The following is a 22,820-nucleotide window of genomic DNA, read 5'->3' as shown; positions in this document are numbered from 1 at the left end:
AAATTCACATGATTTGGCAGTGGACATCCCCTGGTTCTGCAAGAAAATCTTGTGAAGTCCTACTATACCTTTATATACCTGTTCAAAACCAGCAAGATGTTTAGGAACTGGTGGTAAAATTTGTTCTGACCATGGTAAGTGTGTATGTTTCACACCTATTTTTGTTTAAACCCTGTATTGTGTTGTGTTTTGTGTTGCTTCCGAGTCCTTTCTCTTCAAATCCTTCTTTGCTTTATCCCTTAGTGGAAAGACTCTTGTGTTGCTTTAATGGGGCCAGGATATTGGTCCAGTTTGAGTTACTTCCAGTTCCAAAGGGGCCTTTAAGTGCCTTTAACAAAACAGCAATCTTGTCAAATTTGTGCAAACAGGGTTGGCTCCTTTTAAAAGCTGTGTGCTATTATAGCTGGATGATTAAATGAGCCTGGAAATTCTAAGAGAAGATAATCTTGCTCTGCTCTGTCAATGTAAAAAACTACTGAGCCTGTATCCTGTGTAGATTATTTGTTGGAGACTGAGTTGTTATTATCACTTAAAAGTCATGATGGCCCAGTGATTGCTTAAGCAAAAGGTGGCACATTCTTGGTAGGAGAGAAATGTAATCTGTACTTGATATTCTGATTGAATGTAAATATTATTCATGGCATATAGCTGAGTCCTCTTCCCTAGTGGTTTTATGGCTTGGGCTTCATTGGTCTTCTATTGCTGAGCTACATCATTTCCTAAATATATCATCTGTATTGGAAGCACTTAACAAGTTCTGGATTGACAGAGTGTATGGATCAGTGAAGCTGGAGACCATTTATCTTTTAAATTATCTTCCCACTGTGTCTACTTTGGTTGTCATGTTTGGGTCACGGCATACACTGTACAGGTCTTTTGATATTTTTCTGAAAATACTTAATATTTTATGAGGCATCCTTAAGGAGAAGAAAGACATCAGAAAGACTCTCTCTGATTCCCTTTCTGTCCTGACAAGTACAGGAGTGGATTTCCAGTGGCAATTACAGACTCAGAGGGCAGGAAAGGGTCAGAGCTTATGTCCAAAATGCCAGGCTGATCCAGGCCTCATTTGAAGATTATTGGTATGCCATTTGCAAAACTGATTCTTTCATAAGACTAAATTTATATGGAATGTCTTTGTGTGGCATTTCTAACCCCACTCCAGTTGCCATTTCATCACATACCCCTCGAAGGAGACATCTTGACATCATAACTGGTCCATCTGAAAAAAAATGTACATTTTGGTCCTGAAACACTGAAACTGTGTTTCTGAAAAGGAGCAGCAGCTCTCACCATGATTCTGAGGATGAACTGTGGGCACTTTCCATGGCCTGAGTCAGAGCAAGGAGCTGGAAGCCATTGACATTCAATGCTTCCCAGTTTTGGAGCCCACAGGCAGAGCTGAGAGTTCTTACCACACAGAGGCAGATCAGAGTATCCTTTGCTGTGTGTTTAGTGTTTCTGTTTTGTGTTTACAGGATCTCAGGCAACTTCAGAGCTGATGGCTGCAGCATCTCCATCCCTGCCTTCACGTGGGCCGTGTAACTCGCTGCATAAACCATGTCAGGATGGGTTAGTTCCTCTTTGCAAAGCACTCTCTGAATGCTGAACAGTGCTTGCCTTTTGTCTACCCCTATTGGTACACACAGATCTCGGATTTAAAAGTCCTGTGTGTGATGTGCCTGCCTTAACAGGGGCTTTTTGTGTCTTCCAGGAGCTGTGCTCAGCTCAGTCCATTAGGTAAAGTTGCTTGTTCAGTGGAGTCACTTATGATGATTTACACTGGGGTAAGTGAGACTGGAATCTGGGCCTTGATCTTTTTAATGCAAATTCATCAATTCTGTTAGATAAAAGATGAAAGGAATCTATTACATTCTTTGGTCATCCCTTGAAACAAAATAATTTGATTGGTTCCAGGCAGTAAGAAGTCCCTACTCCTGCAGTTATCTCCAGACATGAAACTTTGGGTTAGCGACCAAAGCTCTTACTGGAGAGATTTATTTTTCATGGATTAATCACTATTAATGATGAGTGCTAATAATGACAGAAGTGATTTCCAAGTTAAAATGTAAGAATGCAAAACTTAAGGTTAACATGTTCCTCTGGTGTTTGACTGAGCACTATCTGTTTAAAGACACACACCTTCTTTTACTTCAAAATGTTTTATTCTCCTTTTAAATACACACCTTGATGTTGATCTGACAGTGGTGCAAATGAGAAGGTGACAGAGGTCTCTCTGATGTAAAATCAAAGTGAATTCAGATGCACAGTGCAGACACTGGAGGAGTGTGGAGCACAGAGCACGTAAACATAACAAATAGCTGCACATGCAAAAGTATAGCAAGTGCCAAATGTCTACAATACTGTGAATTAACTGCTATGACAGGAGATCTTGCAGGGGTGTTCTGAAAGGGAAAGCAGAACTCGATAGCAGAGATCACAAAACCACCCCCTCCCTTGATCTTCAGCTGCCTAAACCAGGAGAGGCAGAAAGAGCAGGCTCTGAACAAACAATCTTTTATGGCTGATGGATGTGGCACTGCTTTGTCCAGTAAAATTGCTGATTTACTAATAGTTAAAAAATAAATCCTTTTGTGATGACACCAACCTCTCTAACCTGCTAAAGAAAGTGCAAACAGATGGGTATCTGTGTGACTGTGAGTGATGAAACCAGTCTGGAGAAATACCCACAGCTCCTGGCGAGAACTGATATTGCAGCGTGCAGGAGCATCACCAGCACCCCCATTAGGGTACATTCATTTTCTTTGTGCCAAGAATATGACCAATGATACTAGGTGGTTTGATTTAATGGATCTGCCTCTTCTAGCAAAAAAGCAACAGATATTTTATACAAAAGTGAAATGTGCCCAGGGAAGCCTGGACAGATTTAAATTCCTCAGGCTTTCCTCTTTATTGCAATGCCAGCAGACTTAAGGGACTTTTGACCTTACTAGTAAATTTTTAAATAAATGTAGGATACCTACTTTATGGGTCTGAAAGGGACAGGAACAGCTTTTTGTTTCTGATAGGAGAATCTGTTTAAAAAAAATAAATTTACTTCCCTTTATATGTGAAATTCCATACTGGCTTTTCCTTAAGACTGTTCTGATGTACTTCAGGAAAAAGTGCAACCAAGTCTTGTTGGTTTAAAGTGATACAAACTACAGATATAGGCCAGGTAAAATATGTAAGTGAGAACAGAATGAGGCCCTGCATTTTTAGAACTGATAAATGTAGCTCCGAAACTTATTTTTAGAGTTACATAGTTTGCAGTAAGTCAAGTACTTCAAGAGATGAATACCCATCACATATCAATGCTGAGGAAATGGTACTTTGTTGATTATAAATCAAAATTGAAGGTCTTTTTGGGTGCAGCTCATCAAACACTGACTTAGCAAACCATTTTCCTCTGGAATATTTTTCTCCTCAGCAGCCTACAAAGGCAGTTGGGTAATTTTTGTGTTTCAGTATGAAGAAATACTTATCCTTTAATCCTTAAATCACTGCAATTGAGTATAATTTCACGTCAAAAGCAGCCAATAAAAGTACAAAATAGGGATTAGCTGGAGTATTTTTAGATTAAAATTACTTGAGTTGGAAAGAAGTGGCACATAATCTCAGTACCTTCACGAGCACTGTAGCAAGCTGAAGAGGATTTGTTCTGTTTCATTTGAAGACTGATGGCATAAGTTACAAGGGAGAGAAGCTATTATTACAACAGGGAGGATTTCACAATAATCATAATCCACAACTGTACATAAATTTAATTGAGAGTTAATTCTTTTTTTGTCTGATATCTTTTAATCATCAATGCTATACAATACTTCTGCTTCTACCGGCAAAGCACATGGGAAGCAAAGTTAAACCCATCATTTTGGCCATAAATTAGGACACTCATAAAGCTGCAACAATTGCTTCCATTTCTAAGTATTAAAACAAATGACTACTCTCATTTAACCTTGAGGCACAAGATTCTCTTTGCTTGTGTTGTGATATAATTCACAGGAGTGAATATAAGCTTCTGTTGGAACGAAAAAAATAATTCCTCTTCATTCCTTTCCTGAAGTGCTCAAGCTGGCATCATTTAAAGCATGAAGTCCTGGCTCAGTTTGCATATTCAAGAGAAAAATGTAAAACAATCCCCCTGCCTCTGATATACAGCTCTATTTTGAAGGAAGAATGTGCTTGTTTCAGGTCCTGATACCTGTGATATTTCTTAAATCTTTGCCTGGAGTTGTATATGACAGGTATGAATCACAGCAAATGGCAGCTTCACTCTGCATTCCCTTTCTAGAACACAGATAAATTTATTGGTTAATGTTTATGTAAGCACAGTGTAAGTGTGCCTGATTTACTGTACCAATACCTGCAACTGTAGAATGTCTGCTCTACTCAAAAGCATTTAAAGGACCTTTGGGGTGCACAATGTGTATGCCATTATCCCATTAATGACAAGGTGCAGCTTTGGGCAATAACAGAAAAGTTATTTATATGCACAATGATTTTTTTCTTCCTCAACCACTTTTACAGCTTCCCCAAGTTATAGAAGAGTCAATAGCTGGCTTAATGATGCTGGCAGACTAAGTAATACTCTGTACATACTCATGTTAGGGAGAGAAAAATGTTGAGTTTATTTTTGTGACCTTTAGATTCTGAGAACTGGCTAAAATCAATTTAAGTTCCAAGAGATGGGATGATACCTAAACTAAGCAGTAAAATTGCTCCACTTTGTGTTAAAATATAACAGCAAGGTAACAATCATTGATTTGGAAACAGAATGGGAAGTGAAGGGGCATTGGTCAAGTGTAGGAGGTCAGGGAACAATTTGACAGGTTTCAAGCCACTCTGTCTTGAATAGTTAGGAAAAAGATTGCAAGGAATCTAACCTGGCAACTATTGTAATTAAGGAATAAACACGAGTACTCCTGGCAGTAAAAAGGGGACAATCATCCAGACTGTCCCTATAGAACCACACACTGAATTATGGGAATATCATTGACAGAGAGCAGGATCAGAGGACAGCAGTTGCTGGGACATTGCCACTTTGTGCCTGAGGTCAGGACCCAGCTTTTCTTTCACCACAGACCTCTTTTAAAGAGACCTTCTCTTCAGTCCTCAGAGATTAATGGGAGCAGCTGATTTTCAGAGCTCCCCAAGGAAGATTATTGCTCAGGCTATGAATACTACAGAAATACTTTATCTGTTGCCTCCAGTTGTTGGTATAGTTCTTCTGACATGACACTTTGTTTATTATTGTCTTCACAGGTCACCTTGCAGAACAGATGCCTTGCAGCAGAAGAATTAGGAAAGAATGAGAGCTGAGTGACACTGGCATGTGTCATGTTCTGATCTTACTGAGGAGGAAACAAATCCTGCGTTCCTGTGCCAGTGCTGTGGCTGAAATACAGATGTGGTGATTCATATCATTGAACAAGCCCTGAATTCCCCCCAGCAGCAAATGAGGTGGTTAATCTATTGGATTTCAACTGATGGAGCCAGGTATTCCTGAAATAATTCCTGCCAGCTGCTCCTCAGGTGCGAGTGACACAACCCAGCCAGCGGCGCTCCATCCCGGAGTACAGCGCGCTGTAACGCCGCACCAGCTCACACTGCTTCACAGCCTTCCTCTGCAAAACCTTTTTAAATTCTAAAAAAAACCCAGAAAGTACCTGCTCTGGGGAGTTTGGTACAGCTCCGACCATTTCCAAAAAAGCCAGCAGGGCAGCGGCCACAGAGGTACCCAACGTAGGGCGGCTTGCGGTCGAAGCACGGCGCTCCGGGGAAGCACGGCCGGCTGGCACAGCTGTGAGCCACGGCTCCTGCACGGCCAAAACAAGGCAGGGCAAGCATTTATTCATCATTTCTCAGATGAAATACATATCTAAAAATTTAGCCCAGCTATAGCTTCATAACTGCTTTTATTCTTTTAAAGTCTAATTAATGCAAAATGATACCCAAACCTTGAGCCAAACAGGAGAATGTCCTGTAGGCACAGTGTGACAGAACAGCTGTTTCTCATTAAAGCAAGATTTATTAGTCCTCTAATTACATGTTTTCAAGTTTATTACTCAAAGTTGTCTGGCATTTATCATGTAAAATATAGAAACTGTAATTTTCAGCATAAGTGAAAGATTAACTGAGTGAGAAAAGGTATTATTGACATCTTTTTGGTCTTTTATAATTGGAGGGTAATTATCAAACCTTACAGCACCTATACTGTGCTTTTGAAACTACACTGTGAAGTACATATGTTTCTGATCTGGAAATCATCCTTAATGTGTCAAATCTTGTATTACAGAAAACTGCTTTAATTATCTTAGGACTATATGCAAAATTTAACACTCTGGTAGTATATAATATTTTACCACTTATGATGTCACTGAATAGCAAGTGTATATGAACTGCCTGTGAAGAACATAATAGTGTCAAGACAGAGAACAGATGATGAACACAATCTTAATGATGGTTGTAGATCCTTGTTAATTGCTTATAGTGAGGTGTCCATCATGATTCTCATGTATTTTCTGCATTATTCTTGCACTTTACCTACAGTATCATGATATAGGATACCTGCAGGAGGCAGGTTCTGCTTAGCGATTGGCTGGCCTGGTACTGATATTAAAAAAAAAAAAAGAAGGTAAGAAAAAAAAACCTTTTATTTTACATATAAAATATGTTATTTTTACATGTAATATATGTATATAATATATACATATGTAATATATATAATATATACATATATGTTATTTTTACATATAAAATATGTTATTTATCTGTTGTCTCTGTACAACACATATGACCAATCTCAATTTTTTGCCGCCTGCTTTCACTGGAAAATCAATTAAAATGCAACACATTAGAGCAACACCAACACAATCATTTTGCAGGAGCACACCCATGTCAGAGAGGGCTGCAGCTCTGGGAAAAGCTACTGCCACAGGCAAGTTCATCCTCCAGTTGATCTTATGATTAAAACTCAGTAGCAATTCAGTGGTTGCCTATTGAATCCTGAAATAAAACACCAGCATCACTTGGTCATGGCAAGCTGGCATAAGCTGCCACTTTTATCATCTTGCTTTGCATTGATCACTACAGTTTGGAGTGGTTTTGTCCTACTTCAGAAGTGGTGATGTCTAATTAAGCCTGACCACTCTGTTACTGTTGTAATGCCTCCCTTCCATGTCAAATTGTTTAGCAGCAATCCACATTCTGATGCACTGAATGTTTTTTTCCTAACTCAAATTTTCTTGTTATAATTATCTAGTTTGTGTTTACTGTTTGCAAAGATATGATTTCTGAATCCATAATCTTTCCCAAATGAAAAAGATTTCATATCCTTGTATACCTACCGTGTCTATCACTTATGTTAAAATTCTTAATTACAGGAGAATCCTTTGTCTCTGAGGATTGCAGTGGCTGCTTAACCTCAGTCCTGTTCAATTCACCTTTGCCACTGCTTAAAGCTTCTGTAACATCAGCAGCAAGCACAGCTGTGGAAAACATCACAGAGACAAAAACAAGGTGTTAGAGCTGAGCTGTGATTGATGCTAAAAAGCCACAGCAACAGCAAATCAGGTAACCTGACACAAGTTTACTCTGGAAGCCAACGAGCAAATAAAGGCAGCTCAGGTGGGTCCAGCTGCTGGCATGCAGCAAAGCTTCAGCCAAGTATAGGAAAAGTTATTACGCCCAAACTTTCTGAAATTTGCTTGTCTGGGAGTCGTAATGTGCACTGTGATCTTTCTTGGGCTCAGGGCACCTGGAAAAGCTCAGGTCAAGCAGTTGTTGACAGCAGTGCTCCTTGGATGGGGATGCTGCACCTCACCCTGGGAGCTGTGCTCTGGCTGAGTTTTGCCCCACTGAAACCTCTCCTTCTCCCTGAAACTCTGGTGAGTGTGTTTGTTCAGTCAGTTCAGCTGCCAGCTCCGTGTGGGTTGAAATACTTGTGAAAACTGCACGTGGATGCAATGAAGAAACTCAGAAAAATGTAATTTTCTGCATAATTTTAAGGTAATGAATTAGGGGTAAAGTCTATGTGGATAGTGCTGCAAGTCAAACAGTTATTGTCTTGGGTCTCTTAAGTATTCTCTGCTTTTAATAGAGCCTGAAATTCTGACTCTTTATATATATATAACAATACAATGAGCTGTTGCTCACTGTACAGAGCAACTTCAGTCCTCCTTCCCTTTATACTCACCTAAGCAGGGGAGGTATGAACAAGAATGTTAAGTTTCTGAATCAGAGCTACAAATATTGATTTCTGTCCTATCCTAGGTGAACAAATAAGCCCTCAGGTTTATTCCTTCTAATAAATGTTCATTTCAGAAACAGATTTTTTTGTTGTAATTAAAAAATGCAAAGTAAGAAATGTTACATTTTTTCAAAAGCACATTATTTGGTATATCCTTCCTTTATGGGGCAAGTCAAAATATGCATTTATGAAACAGATGTAAAATCAATTTGAAATAACCAATGTGGCCAAAAGATACATCACAGAAAACTTTATATACAGGTGTTTGGCAATATAATTGAAGGAATGTTTGGTAAATCTGGCAAAAGCTGTGCTGCTGGTGCCAGGGTCCTGCAGCTACCATTCAGTCTGTTTACAGTGGATATTTTTTCCTTTCTGTAGTCAATATGAGGAAATGTTAATGGCTGCACAGGAAATATCTGCATCTTTCACTTCTGGGTTTCTTTGGAAATACCAAGAAACAAGTAAAAACTCTTCAGTGTTGACTTATCTCCTTCTGGTTAAAAAAAAATAAATTTGGAGAAGGCTTTTACCTATGTGACTGAAACAAGCAGAGTGTGTGTGTGTCACATCAAGTGCATTGGAAAGGTCTCAGAGCACAAAGTCACCATAGGTTCCCCAATAAAGAGTCTGTTGCTCTAAAAGCAAATATTGAGCAGATTTAAAACTGTTCATGGCCCTTTCCTTCACTAGTTGGATCTGAGGATCCCAAGCATCCCCTGGGCTGTGTCCTCTAATGAAAACACACCTTGGAAACAGAGGTGAAAGGATGGAAATGTTTGGCACATTGACCTTTCTTTTCCTCTCCTAGCAGCTGTCACCCAAAGCAAAATCAGCCCTGCAGGTGCTCACCAAATATTCACTCGTGGGTGTACTTTTAGGAGTGAAATAGTGCAGAATGTGCAGAGTATCCTTGGCAAATTATCTGTCTGTGAAATACTTTTTTGTAGGCTGTGGTGCTCATTCTCTACCAAAATGAAAAATAGCAGAGCAATTTGCAAATATTCACAGTAATATAACATGACAGTGGTATGTTTTTTTACATTTAAGGGTCTGTACTTGAAATGAGTGGCAAAATGCTCAATTAGGGATAATAGTAGTAGAATTGAACCCATTCCCCCCCTCCCCCAGTCTCTTAAAATAATCCATGTAAAACACTTACATTTGCAAGTTTTACCATTTCCCTCCATCCCAGTGGGGCAAATTCCACACGCATAAGATCCAAAGGTATTCATACAAGACACTCCAGGAAAACAAAGACTCTCTTCACATTCATTCTTGTCCTCCTGACAAGTAAGCCCTGTAGCAAAGCAAAGGGGAAGTTAATAATCAGGAAAGGTTCCCTGTTTATAGTTCAGCTCAAATGTTGAAGCAGACAAAGGCTCACTCCTCAGCTACAAACTCATTACAGGGTATGTCACTCATGTTCCAGCCACATTCCCCACTGTCTCACTTAAACCTGCTTTTATCACACTGTTTATTACTGTCATTATTGGCACCAGAAGTGCTGAATTTGAGACTACTGCTCATGGAAAGCTGTGCATGTTAAATAAAAATGCACATAAATGAAATTAATATTCCCCCTGCATTTCATGTCTTTGCTGCTGTTTTTGTTGTCTTATTAATGTGAGATCATTGTCATGTATTGAAGACCCCCATGAATTTGGGTTCTTCATTCTTTCATTTAAACCCCATTTTGGCTTTAGGATAAGAGGAGCCATGTACTGACCTCTGTTGTACTTTCTGTTTCTATGTGAACCTCACATAACTGTGACCTAGCCTGATAGAGTCTGGTTGAAGATAAACCCTAAAAAAATGATTATATTCTTAAAAACAACCCAAATTTTTCTATTTAAAATCAAAATTTGAAGGAACATTCTGAAAATGTCACTGAGCCACAGAACTGGTATTCAGAGGATAGGCTGCCACAGGATCTTAATCCAAAACAATATCTCTTGACTATTGCTGATTTTAGAAAGAAGGTTTTAAAAATCCCTTAAAGCAACTGATTTTAAAATTTACAACTTTGAGTGATTTAATGAATCAAATTAAGGGAGAGTGACCCAAAAGATAGAATTACTATCTGAACAGCAATGAGGCAGAGGAATCAGATATAATGTTGACTAAAACTCCTCCAGGCCTCAGGTGCTGCTGCCTCTGTGCATTTGGGCAAACTTGCTTGACTGCTGCTGGTCACAGGATGTGCAGCCAGAAACCAGCCCAGAGCACTTTGATTAAGGCATCCCCTTTGTCCCTGCAGGAATAAACAAGGAGATTGGGACAGCTTCTGGAGAATCCAGGGACATGCCTCAAGACATAGCACCACGTACAGAAAGGTTTGGTCCATATCAGATATCCAGATTTGTTGTGACAAAAGGTCTAAGGATAAAATAATCTTATTTTTTTTTATTTTTTTCCTTCAAAAAAGAAATTTGTCACAGAGGAATGAATTGCAGGATAATAAAAACAGAGCATTATTATTCATCTCCTACAACATAATCTCTCATTGCTTCAGCATTGCAGACAGCTTCCACTTGTCCTTTCATGTTAAAATAGTATCTCAATGTAGAAAACTAAAACTGAAGTCTCCTTATAGTTTGAGCTGCCTAAAAAGTCAGTGCCATCACCTTCCCATGCCTGCTTCTTCTCAAGGAAAAAAAGAACAGAGCATGAAAGCCACATCCCTTTTCCTGTGCCATCTGAACATAACCTATTATGGTTTTCATGCTTCTTGCTTCAATTATTGAAATCACATCACACAGTGTTGCAGGGCCAGGCTTACCTTTTTCCTTCCCTTGTGAAATTTTGGCTGAGTATTTATATTCTATAATTCAATTACCACATTCCTGGCATCAGGCTGCTTTTCTCTGATGCTGATTTCTGGTGATGCATTGGGAAATTATTAGACATCACATGGAAAATATTGAATGAGGAGCACTCTGATTAGATTAGTAATTACTTTCTTTCTCTGCGTATCATAAAAAGACTAAACATGCTACCATAAACAATGAGAGGAGGATCAAAGTTCCCAGTTTCAGTAACAAGTCACTTCTCCCTTGGCCCCTCTCATACTTTCCTTCTCACCTTTCAATACTCTATTTTCATAAAGGGCTTTCTTTCATATCTCAAAGACAGGGGAATTACAGAAATCAAGGAACATCATAAGTAACGAGCTACAATTCAGCTCCTTGGCTGATTTTTGTGATGTAAAGGTGAAACTATGTAAGCACTGCTTTTCACACACAGATATTGATTTTAAACAGTGTCTGACCAACTTGGGCAAAATGACAAACCTGATGAATCCAAGGAGAAATGTTTACAAAGACTGAAACTTGGCTGCATGATGCTGAAGAAGCAGCAGAAATGCATATGAAATTGCACCAAGAAGTGTCAATTATTCTGTTTACATGACCTCCTGTGCCCTGTAGCACAGGGGAGTCTCAACTGTCTTGGCACTGCTACAGTACAAATAAAAATAATAGGAATAGAAGTTCATCAAGTTCCAAGGCTGAACCATCTGTTTGTGTGCCAGCTATATTTCTCCATCCCTGCATGGGAAGTTGTTTGAGAAAATAAAGTCCTTTCTTGCCTTGATAGGAGCTGACCACCTACAGATGCAAAGAAAGATTTTTTGATTGTGCTCACATTGAGTCTAAAGGAACAGAAAAATCCTATTTAGGTTCTCTATGGTTATTAGAAACCAGTAACAAATCCTGGGAGTTTCTTCAGTTTCCTGAAATATAAAATGAAATTATGGTTCCATCTTGCTCGCTATCCCACCCCCAGCTTTGTACTAATCCCTGGTATATGGGGAAAGAAATAATGATTTTGTGATTGGGATAGTTATCAAGGAGGAGTTCTCAGGTGGGTGATGCTCTTGCTTTCTGTGGCCAAAAGAATATACAGCAGGGAGCTTTGTTATCTTGTTGACAATGCAGATGAAAAATCAATGAGCTTTGAACACTCAGAGACCCAGTAATAATTCTGGAGTCGGCCTTTCTCAGATTTCCTACTGGCTTTTCTCCCTGCCATTCTCACATTTTACCCTCACACTGATGCACCTGAGTTGCTGCTTTCCTTGCAGGGGAAGCTCTCCGAAGTTCACTTCTTGTTTCTGCTGCCTGTTTGCTGTCATTTGTAAAGATTTGATGGTGAAGTGGTGCTGTCACTTGAGCTGCACAGCATTGCCTTCTCATTAGATTATTGATGGTTTTCTGGGGAATTGAGGCATAAACACAGCATCAAGAATGAGCTTTTATTGTTGTCACGAACCTGCCCTGAAGTAAAATCACCTGCTTCCCAGCTGGCTCGCAGCTCCACTTGTTTATAATTTTTCACCTGCTATTAAAACTTTGCGATGTATTCCTTTTTCACTCAATCATATTTAATTTTCTTTTGTTGCTTGTGTTTTGGCATTTTGGGAAGAAGCAGGAAAAACAGCAAAACCCTTCCACTGTTATTTAACTTGCAAGATCTAAAGGTGAAGGCAAACCTGGTTTTTCTCTGGCCATCAAGGTTCTGTGTGCCCTTGTCTCTCCAGTCAGCAGGTCCACTGAAGTTATTAACTCATGGAATTATATTGATTTTTAATCATTTAATCAAACTCCTAACAGGCAATCAAAACCTTTTATCATTGTATAGCTCCATAAATTACACCATAAAAAATTCCCAAATTTTCCTGTGCTCATAGGAATGTTTTTTCCAGGGGATTATAAACATTCTGCATATGCCTGGTTGGCTTAGGGATTTTTATATTTTGATCAAGCTTCTATGTTAGAACTTTATTCTCCCTGCTTAGGTTTGTGTGTTCTTGCCTCAGTGGGGTCTCTGTTGTAAAGATTTTGGACAGCAGCAGGCTTTGGCCATTAGGGAGCATTACCTGGAGTCAGCACAGATTAGGTGTCACAGATCTTTTGGGTCATTTTTATGGACTTCTGAGAGATTTTTCTTTTATGTTTCTGCTGGAATTTTATAGAAATGAAATCTGGGCTTGCAGTCCCACATGACCAAAGCAATAAAGCTGCTGACAGGCAGGAAAGGTACCTTGTCCACGGAGTAAAATCTGTTCACTGCTTTTGTTTAAAAATGAGTGTTTTTCTCTATATATGCACAATATAGCAGTAATAATTATGTGCATTTGATGTTACTTCTACTTTATTTTTCAAACTTATAACACTGGCAGCAGCCAACCTCATGGGACTCAAGAATGTGAACAGAACATAACAAACTGATCATCTTTCTTCGCTTAATTTTTTAAAATCACATTTTGGCCAGCTCTTCTGGTCTTGGCTTGGATAGAATTTTGAAACCAAGGCATGAGCCTTGAAGTGTTTCAGGGGTTAGATTTTGTTTCATCATCATGTCTGACAACTCACTGGGATTGGGATTTTCTAATGCTTAAATTTATTAAAGTTTCAAGAGGGACTAGAGGACAAGTTATTTTTCTATGTTTTCCATATTTTCTTCTTCCTAGACTTAAGAAACCTCATTTAATCCTAGTTCTTTCCTCAGCTTAGTTAAATGAAATTAAGTGGATTTTTGCCTTTCTCTATTCCACTCAGTGTTCTCCTAGCTCATTTCATGGAGGGACAAATCCATGGGAAATGAGCAGGAAGCAACAAAGATCTGGGAGGTTCACGTATTCCTTGAGTGATCATTTCAGCACAACATGGCTTTAGGTCATATTTCCTCATTATTAGATAGAGAAATATCATCTCTCTATGTCTGAGGCTATGCCAGGGCAGCAGAAGAGCAGGATTTTGTTTGCAGTCCATTTGGAGATGCTGTGGTCTGTGGGAATCCAGGGCATCCCTCTGGCTGCTCTGGCAGGGTCAGGAACCCCCCTGGACAGAGCCCCCAGAGACACTGTCTGTCATCTCTGTCCATGGAAAAGAGTTTTCAAACTTACAGCATGAATTACCAGCTCTGAGTGCTTGATATGAGTAATAATTAAGTGTGGCATGGGGTGCAAAAGTAAAATTTTAGGATTCTAGATAAGGGGTCCAAAGGGGACAAGATGGAGGAAATTGGGTGTGCCTTGTCCTTTTTCTCCTTCTTCATGCCCTCCATGTTTCACTGTGGTGTTGGCATTTTTCTGTTGCTTCAGGCTGGGGACACACTGTCCAACGTAGGTGACAGATATTGGCACGTTCTTGTAAATCCAGCCCAGGGAGTTTCTGGTATTTAATGTTTGTAACATCCCACTGAGGGCAGAGCCCCACACGCTGCCCTGCAGGACAGAGCTGGGCAGGGCAGCAGAACATGTGAGAGAAAAACACAATAAACTACCTTGGAACCAGCACAGATGAATTATGACTTCTTTGGCAATGGGGCTGACAGAGACTTTCTACAATCTCAGAATCATCAATACCACAGATTCTGACAGTGGTCATGCTACACTCAAAGAATCCTGTAGCTCAGTACATCTGAGGTTAAAGCAGAATGCAAACAGAGAGGTGTTACCTCCCAAACCAGGGGGGCATTTGCAAAAGTAGCTCCCCACGCTGTCCACGCAGGTTCCGCTGCCACAGGGGTTTGATTTGCAGTCCTTGATGTCATCCTGGCAGAATTCTCCATCAAATCCATTTGGACACAAGCACAGGTATTCACCAAGGCCTGGAGGGTATTTAATGTTGGTGACACATGTTCCACCATTGAGGCAGCTGCAGGGCTTCACTCCAACCTGGAAAAGGCAAAAGGGGATTCTGGTAAAGTTCCTCTGAATAACCACAGTTGGGATGTGTATTGTTCCCCTTTAGGAAGGGAGAGATTTCTCTCCAAACATGTTATCCAGTATTATGGAAACTTATTTCTAACCAATTTCCTTTGTCTAGATAGATGGTCTTATACTCACTGCACTTATTTATTTGACTGAGAGCTCCACTTCAAAGAGATTTCTTTTTTCATCATTTAGGGCACAATATGACTCCTTATAAGGAAAAAATCCCAATCTTATTTGCTTTAACAGCAGATTTCACATTGTATCTGAGGGCAGAATTTGTTTCTTATTCTTCAAAGAAGAAAGGAAAAATCTTTTCTCTTTGCCTGCCTGCCCACCTTCCTCTTTCACATTACAAATGGCTCCCAGGCAGGAACACGACTGTGGCATTCCTTATCTTGTGTCTCTCTTCAGGGAAGGGCGATCCATGGTTCTATTTTACGTATGTACAAGAAATGCATTTTTACAGATTCAAAGTTCTGCATTATCTCCCCCAGATAACACAGGTCTAGCTTGAAATATTTCCATTACAGCCATATCTAGGCTCCAGTTTCCCCTTTGCTGTGTGGGTTCAGCAGATTGGTATTTTGTGGTTTGAATGAGCAAAAATAGAAATCTCTGGGAATAAAAATCTTTTCTTCACAAAACTGTTCTTATGTCAAGAGCCTGCATCCTGCTTTATTAGCTCATCTGATCAGAGGATTAATGTTAGCCCGTACAATAAAGACAAAGCCATGCACAAGCTCTGCCAAGAAACTTAGAGTGTGGAGTAAAGACATAAGAGCAAGACATCCTCTAAAAATATCATTGAAAATGAGTTATAATCTCCCTTTTATAGCTAAAGCCTGGTCTTTTATGTTATATGCTTTTTTTGTGCAATCCAGATGCAAAATGTGAATTTTAAAGCAGATTAATGAACCATTAAAAGGCTCTGCGAGAATGTTCTTTCAAACAGCAATCAATAGCACTCTCTCTTGTTCCCTGTATGTATAGTTTCTATGTTCTCAGAGATATTTATTCCATTAATTGATCATTATTGCTGTGCTGGATATTATGCACTTATGAGGAAATAGCTGAAGCCTTGTTTTTCAAGACAGTAACAAATTATTAGCTATGATGACAATTGCACAATTGCATCGACATGACAAACGGGTTTGTTTTGTTTTTCCTTTAAAGTGTTCTTTCCCTTACCTCAACAGAGTATCTGCTCTGTGCATTGCACTCATCTGACACAGTGAATTCAAAGGTCTGCATTTCTTCTGACTCAACCTTCCAGAGGAGCAGGCCAGCAGGAGAGAGCCTGGCGCCCCGTGGCCCAGCCTCCAAGATGAATAGCACAGCTGACCCTTCTGGATCCACTGCTATTAGCTGGTAAACAAAATTCTCACCAATAAATGTCAGCAGCTGGCTGGAGGGGGCCTGGAACACAGGAGGCAGGTTGTCTAAACAGCAAAAATGAAACCATGATTACATAAACTCCACTTTCTCCCACGTAAAGGTTCTCAGAGTGGGTCTTTGAAGGAATGCTCTCAAAGAAAACATGCAGAGCATGCCCAGAGGCTGATGGAGGAAGAGATTTGCGTGTTAGAGGTAGCAAATAGCTTTACCAAAAGAACGCTTTTTTCCTCCCCCTTTTTTTTTTTGTGCCCTATTTTTGTCCCATCCTGCACTTTGATTAATTTTGATGTGCTATCTGATATATGGGAGTAAATAATACATTATTTCTATAACCTCCCCCTAGTCCCAATTCTTCCTAAATCCGCAATTAGTTATATTTCTTATATTATATACTACCTATCATCCATCCATTTAAACATAAATAAAATAAATCTCAAAATGCTGAATGACAAATGAACTGGGTGGGCAACTCAGAAGGAAAAATAAATTGTAACTCTTCCATTGAGTAGGCACTCCTGCCTTTACCCATGAGGAGTAATTAAAGGAGTAGTTTGAGGGAATTCAGTTGGACATTCATCAGGAACAAAGGTTTTTCAGTGCCAGCAGAGATCCATCAGTGATGCTGAGACTGCCCATCCCCAGTGACAGTGGTGTGTACATTGTCACCATTGGCACTTTATTTCTAGGGTTGCTGTTTACATTCAGTATTTCCTTAATGAAGATAACCCCTCTAATTTTACAAGGCTATTTAAAAGCAGAAGATAAATGCTACCTGAAGACACTTCCAATGCACATAGGTAAGGAGGGCAAGGTAGAGAAAATGATTACATTTTATAATTAGAAACCAAGGAGAAGTAAGATCAGATGAGTACCCTGAGGTGACAGCAGCTCTTTTCAGGGCCAGGAATTTCATCTCCATGTCCTAAGCCTCCTCAGTCTCAAGGCATCTCTCCTCTTTAGCCAGTAGTACAAATTGACAGGTATTGATATTTGAAGGAATCTTCTCACAGTGTAATTTGACAGTAGTTTTGTTTAACTTAAAGCACATTTCTAATACCCAGGATTATTTTCAAGCCATGCTCTAACATTATGAACTATATATGTGTTCTCATAAGGACTCCTTGCACTATGCTCTTGGGAAATCATCATTAGGGGTTTTTTTGTGGTGCATATAATTTTTCTCCAACTTTGCTTTCCATAGCACAGCTTAGATGATGCAATTATTTAAATATGTGTCTCCTTTATTGCTGCTGTGCTATGAGAGCTTTCTAAAATGCTTGTCCAGCAGATTGTCCTGGCATAACTGTTGAAAGCTTCCATCTATTCATTTACCTTTTATTTCCCAAACACTAAAGCCATGGAGCCCATAAAAGTTGTGCCCAAAGTAATCAATGAAATATTGATGCAGGGTATGCATTTAGGGATAAACACAAAGGTGTTAACTGAATGGATGGTAAGTGGAAGTGGTAGGCACAAAATAACATAAAATCAGATGTTCTGAAAGGAGTCTGTGGAGGAGTGTTTCTAATGCTACAGAAATCTCTTTGCCATCCAGTAAATATATATACACTTTCCCTATTACTGCAGAACTTTTAGAGAAGTTTTCACACTTTTGGAAAAAGGTCTGACAAACATTTTCTTCTAAATATTTTTAAATTTTGACATAATTTTAAAGTGAACTATGATTTCACTTTCAGAGTTCCCAAATCACTTTTAGTTTTATGAATTTCAAAACACATGCAGTTTTAAAACCATTTCCTGAATTTGAAAATTGAGCTGTCTTGGTATTAGTAATGAGTCTGTCTGTGTGACACCCAGCATCAGCTCATCCCTAGGGATGCTGCTGCTCTGGCCAACAGAATATAAGTTCAGGTTGGATGTGGCTCTGAGCAACCTGGTCTAGTGGAATGTGTCCCTGCCCATGGCAGGGGGTGGGACAAGATGATCTTTGAGGTCCATTTCAAACCCTTCAAAACTTTCTATCATTCTGTGACAGAAAGGAGGCAAGGTTTGTGAGTCACAGATATAACATCCCTCATTGGATTAAGTATTTTTCTGGAGAAAAAAGTGTACAGACTCTCTTTCAGATCTGACTCACCTTTAGGCATTTTAACTACTCATCCAAGTGATGTTCGAATGGATTTTTAGTTGGACAACTTTTGGGATGTAATAAAACCCCAAACAACTGAAGCAGACTGGTTCTGTGACTCACACACCTTTCTGTAATGTGTTTGGGTTTACAAAGCCTAAAATGCAGAGAAACTCCTTGTGGAAGCACCACAGGGATTTACATAAAAGCAGTAATATAATCTTTATATTGACCAGATGCAAACATGCTCACGTAAGGGAGGAGATGGGCTGTGAGGATAAAGCTGCTGGGAGCACGGATTGTCTGTAAAGAGTGGGGTGAGCAATGGTGGTTGTTTACACTGGGCAGGTAGCCAGGAAAAAACTGTGATTTAGTCTTCATCCTTCAGGAGATGTTTCAAAAGTCAGCCTTCTCCATGACCCCTGCCTCAAGGGGCTGCAGAATGAGCCCCTGGGTTCTGTGGCAGTGCAGATAATGAGAGCCTGACCACTTGGACTCCCTGCCAGGCCAAGCTCTGCTAGGAGACATTCCATAGGATTTGGCTCAGCGAAAGGAAGCAATTTTTCCAGACACCAAAAATACATGCTGGTGTTTTAAAAACAGTATTTTCCCCAAATTGCCTCCTTAAAGATTGGTACCTGCGAGATGCTGACAGAGATATTTGGGGTTCATCGCCTTGAGCTGACAGACTTGGGCACTGCATGAGGCACTGGTATATCAAATTCTAATTTTTAGGCATTTTTTCATTTATTAATCTGAGATTTATCAGGTTTCAGACAGAACAAGGTACATTGTGCAAGCAGTGGAGTCTGCATTTCTGATGTACCCAATTATTCCCACTGCAAACAGTCCATGTGCAGTGGACAGGATAGATTCGGGTTAGCTAAATGGAGGAATATATTTAATAAAATCAATCATAAATTCCCAGATAAGCACTTCTATGTTCTAGAAAAGAAACCCCTGTCTTACTTTCATTAACAGACCAGGTGAACTTAGAAATGCCAGGTTCACAGAGAAGACAAGGGCTTGTAGGGCTTGACTCTCCTTCACCATAGCAAAGTCCATCTATATTGCATGTATTTTCCTGCCAAAACAAAAAAGGGAAATAAAAAATGGGTTGGAGGTGAAGGTCAATGAAAAAAAAGGAATAAGAAAGATAAGAAATTAGCAATTATTAATTTCTGGATATAAGCAGAAATTCACTTGTCTCTTGAAACAAGGAAACAGCAGCAATTTAAATGTTGGTGCTTTCTGCTTACAGCAAGTAAGCTATGGAAGTTTTCCAGTTCCAGCTTGGGATCCTTGTAGCTTTGAATGTTTTAGCTCAGGCAATGGGGTGGTGCTTTGTCATAAATGGATGAGGGATGCAACAGAATGTGACTGTTTTCCCATTTTTTACCACGCTCACGTGGTGTGTGTGGTCATTATTCCCAGCTGTCATGTCAGGGATCCAAGAAAGGTCAGCTCCATGGGACTCCCAAAGCCTGAGACCAGGCAAAAGCTCCATTTGGAATATTTCAGTCCTGCTCTTTATAAACATTTGCAGAAGCAATGCTATAAAAGCAGAATAAAGAAGTGCATTAGAATTTAGGCTCCCATGAGGGATTTGTAGAGGGCAGCTGAGCACATCCATGGTGCCTTGGTGGGGCAGAACATCCCAAAAGACACCTGTGAGGAGATGCTCTGTGGGCACAGCAGCCTTTGGGCTGAGCTGCTCCTCTCCCAGCAGGGCCAGGGGGGTCCTGTGGCTCCCACATGGGTTGAAGGCACTTGGGTTATCTAAGAAGGGAACACAATTAACAGATTGGGACATAATTAACTAACAGGGACATAATTAACAGAAGGAGTTAAAGATCTGCCCCATGGGAAGGTCCTGTGGAGGAGTTAGCCTGTGTTGGGCAGGTGGGATTTGATCTGCCCATGCAGATCCCCAGAAAAACCTGGAATACTTCTGGGAACAAGGGGGATGTCCTTGCCACAGTGGGACAGCAGGATGGACAAGCTCCCAAACACATTCTCCCCTTTCCTTCCTTTGCTTTTCTGAGAGTGGTATGTGTCCTGTTATTGTTCCTGTGTTTTCTGTCTATTGCTTTACTGGTGTCCCAAACTTCTTTTGCAAACTGCATTAGTCAATGATACCACTTTAGGGTAATGGGTAAGGTAGAGAAACAAAAAGCATTCTCATAATGGCCACAACATGATAGAACATGACAGATCTTCAGCATTAAAACCTGGATGTTAATTAGATTTTATTACATTGTTGTTTTCAAGGGCTTGATGGTCTGCTGAAAAAAAAAAAAGTGTTTTTTTTTTTTCTGATGTGATACAGTGTGGTACAGAATGTGAAATGGGCTGATATAAAATGTCCCCTAATTGAAACACCGTTTCTGAAGCAATTTAGGTGTTGCAGAGTAATGTAGAAGGGATATAATTAGACTGTGGTCTGATGCAATTGGAAGCCTAGATCAAATATTCCCTTGAAGCATCTTAGAATAGAAATTACTATAATCCCTAGAGAACACCATATTGAGAGACCATATACATTTCTGAGTTTCAAAAACTTAAGAAGAAGGAAAGCCTTTGACAAAAACCCTCACTTTAGCTTTAAGTGAAAGGATTCTAACACAATTATTTTTAATCTGAAACGCAGTTGGGCTGTGCTGGGTTTCCCTGCCCTTATCTCTCTGAGGGCAGTGACAGAGGGACTTTGAGACATCCAGTCAGGGTCAAACTACCACACAGGCCTATAAAGTAACTTCTATTCACTCACTTACTTGGGAAAAAAGTGAACTTTTTAAAAATGTTGGTGACTGGTATGTACTTGCAATCAGTGCAGGTTTTAAACCTGTATTTTCCCATTAGCATTAATGAGAATAGTGAGGCAAATGAGTTAAGATGTACCTGATTAATCTTCATTTTATAAAAAAGCAGACTGGTGGCCTCCTATTAATTCATACTTGCCTCAGGGCAGGAAAGCAGGATCAGCACATTCAAATATCCCACCTAATACCCTCCAAAATTTTTTTGAAGCCCCACTGCAAACCAGCTAATTTGCTTAATGTAGGCCTCTGGAAAAAAGAGAAGGGAAGATTTTTTTAAGGGATGCTACAGCAATAATTCCACAGGAAAACAGAGGATTATAGTGCTCTGCAGGCAGTTTCTAACATGTTGGCAGTTTAAAATGTAGCTCTAGACTTTTGGTTATGGTTTTGAAACTGTCAGAATGCTCTATGTTTGTACTTAGCAGTGTTTAATGCAAGCAGGAATGGTTTATGTTCTCTCAAGGGTGTTCTCACATGACAAAAAACTGTATAACATGCATCTTTGTGTGCCTCTTGCTAAGGCAGAAAATGGGAATAGAAATGATATACCCTCACCAAAGAGGATGGGAGAGGGAAAATAGCAGAGACACTTCAGAAGTGGAGTTAAGCCTCACAGGGCAGGCTCCTCACTCTTATTTACTCCCACTAACAGCTGCAAGGGATAAATATTGGCAGCCATGAGCTTTCCTGAGGTGTTTGTGTGAGGAAGGTCCACCATAAAGCACGCTCTATCAGGTGTTCATTCCCCACGTAAATATGAAAAAGAAATAAAATATCGCAGACGCGAGGCTGTGAAAGAGAAAAGCCAAGTGTCGGGCTGTGCAGCTGATCTGTGAAATAGGTTTTCCCCTTCCAGAGCAGTTATTACACACAGCACATCAGAGGGTGGGAGAGGGCTAAGGAAGAGATGAACGATCTGTATTAAACCTTTATGATCTTTAAATTACCTTTAATTTACAAAGTCCGGTGGGGTGGAATTGGCAGAGCTGGCAGAGCGCGTCGTACAGGGTCAGCACGCGGGAATTGCTGTACTGCAAGCCATCGTTAGTGATCTAAATGATACAAAAATCATCTTTAGAAGTAATAATGTTCCATATGGAGACTGTCTGCTCGCTGTGGAGCACATAGCACTGGCCCCTTGAGCTGGACTCGTGCCAGCCAGATAAATTAAACTGCGCACTAACAAATTGCTTAATGCTCCAAACTGGAAATTCTTCATTAATAACCAAAAGATCTTTTGGCTCAGCTGGCATTCAGCTTTCTGATTGCTATTAGGTTTTATCCTGAAGGTGGTTTTTTTTTTTTTGTTTTTTTTTTTTTTTTTTTCCTTCTTATACCCTTATGGAATCTGTACTCAAGTACTAAAAGGGGGATTTCAAGGGGTTGTGAAACACAATTAACATTTTTGGCTAGGACTCAGAACCACTTTTTTACTAAAAGCAAATAAGTAAGTAAAATCCTTGGCCTGAAAAAAAAAAAAAAAGAATATGCATTATATAGGTTTATTTGAAATTAACTTTATAAAAGATGCAAGGGAGGACA

At 39.8% G+C, this 22,820-nt stretch overlaps 1 protein-coding gene and 1 long non-coding RNA gene across 10 annotated transcripts in view; one reads left to right on the top strand and one right to left on the bottom strand.

The window, feature by feature from the left end:
- LOC110480621 (von Willebrand factor D and EGF domain-containing protein) overlaps positions 1–22,820 on the bottom strand; it is a 186,957-nt gene that overhangs the window by 59,836 nt on the left and 104,301 nt on the right. For both annotated transcript variants that reach the window (XM_085584840.1, XM_085584839.1), the window contains 7 exons: positions 22,226–22,330; positions 19,426–19,540; positions 16,161–16,411; positions 14,714–14,933; positions 9,414–9,551; positions 7,350–7,490; positions 5,670–5,819 (listed from right to left, as the gene is read on the bottom strand). In XM_085584840.1, the coding sequence (XP_085440966.1) occupies positions 5,670–5,819; positions 7,350–7,490; positions 9,414–9,551; positions 14,714–14,933; positions 16,161–16,411; positions 19,426–19,540; positions 22,226–22,330 (1,120 nt within the window). The remainder of the gene's footprint in view (positions 1–5,669; positions 5,820–7,349; positions 7,491–9,413; positions 9,552–14,713; positions 14,934–16,160; positions 16,412–19,425; positions 19,541–22,225; positions 22,331–22,820) is intronic.
- LOC146766874 (uncharacterized) overlaps positions 1–22,820 on the top strand; it is a 203,249-nt gene that overhangs the window by 157,413 nt on the left and 23,016 nt on the right. For 7 of the 8 annotated variants that reach the window (XR_014956676.1, XR_014956680.1, XR_014956678.1 and 4 more), the window contains 4 exons: positions 1,479–1,572; positions 1,715–1,787; positions 5,266–10,587; positions 16,169–16,340. This is a non-coding gene — a long non-coding RNA (uncharacterized LOC146766874). The remainder of the gene's footprint in view (positions 1–1,478; positions 1,573–1,714; positions 1,788–5,265; positions 10,588–16,168; positions 16,341–22,820) is intronic. The other variant, XR_014956677.1, reaches the window with a different exon arrangement.

The sequence above is a fragment of the Lonchura striata genome, chromosome 7 (assembly GCF_050655825.1).
Source record: "Lonchura striata isolate lonStrDom1 chromosome 7, ASM5065582v1, whole genome shotgun sequence".
NCBI lineage: Eukaryota > Metazoa > Chordata > Aves > Passeriformes > Estrildidae > Lonchura > Lonchura striata.
This window is presented reverse-complemented; position numbering and strand designations above follow the sequence as displayed.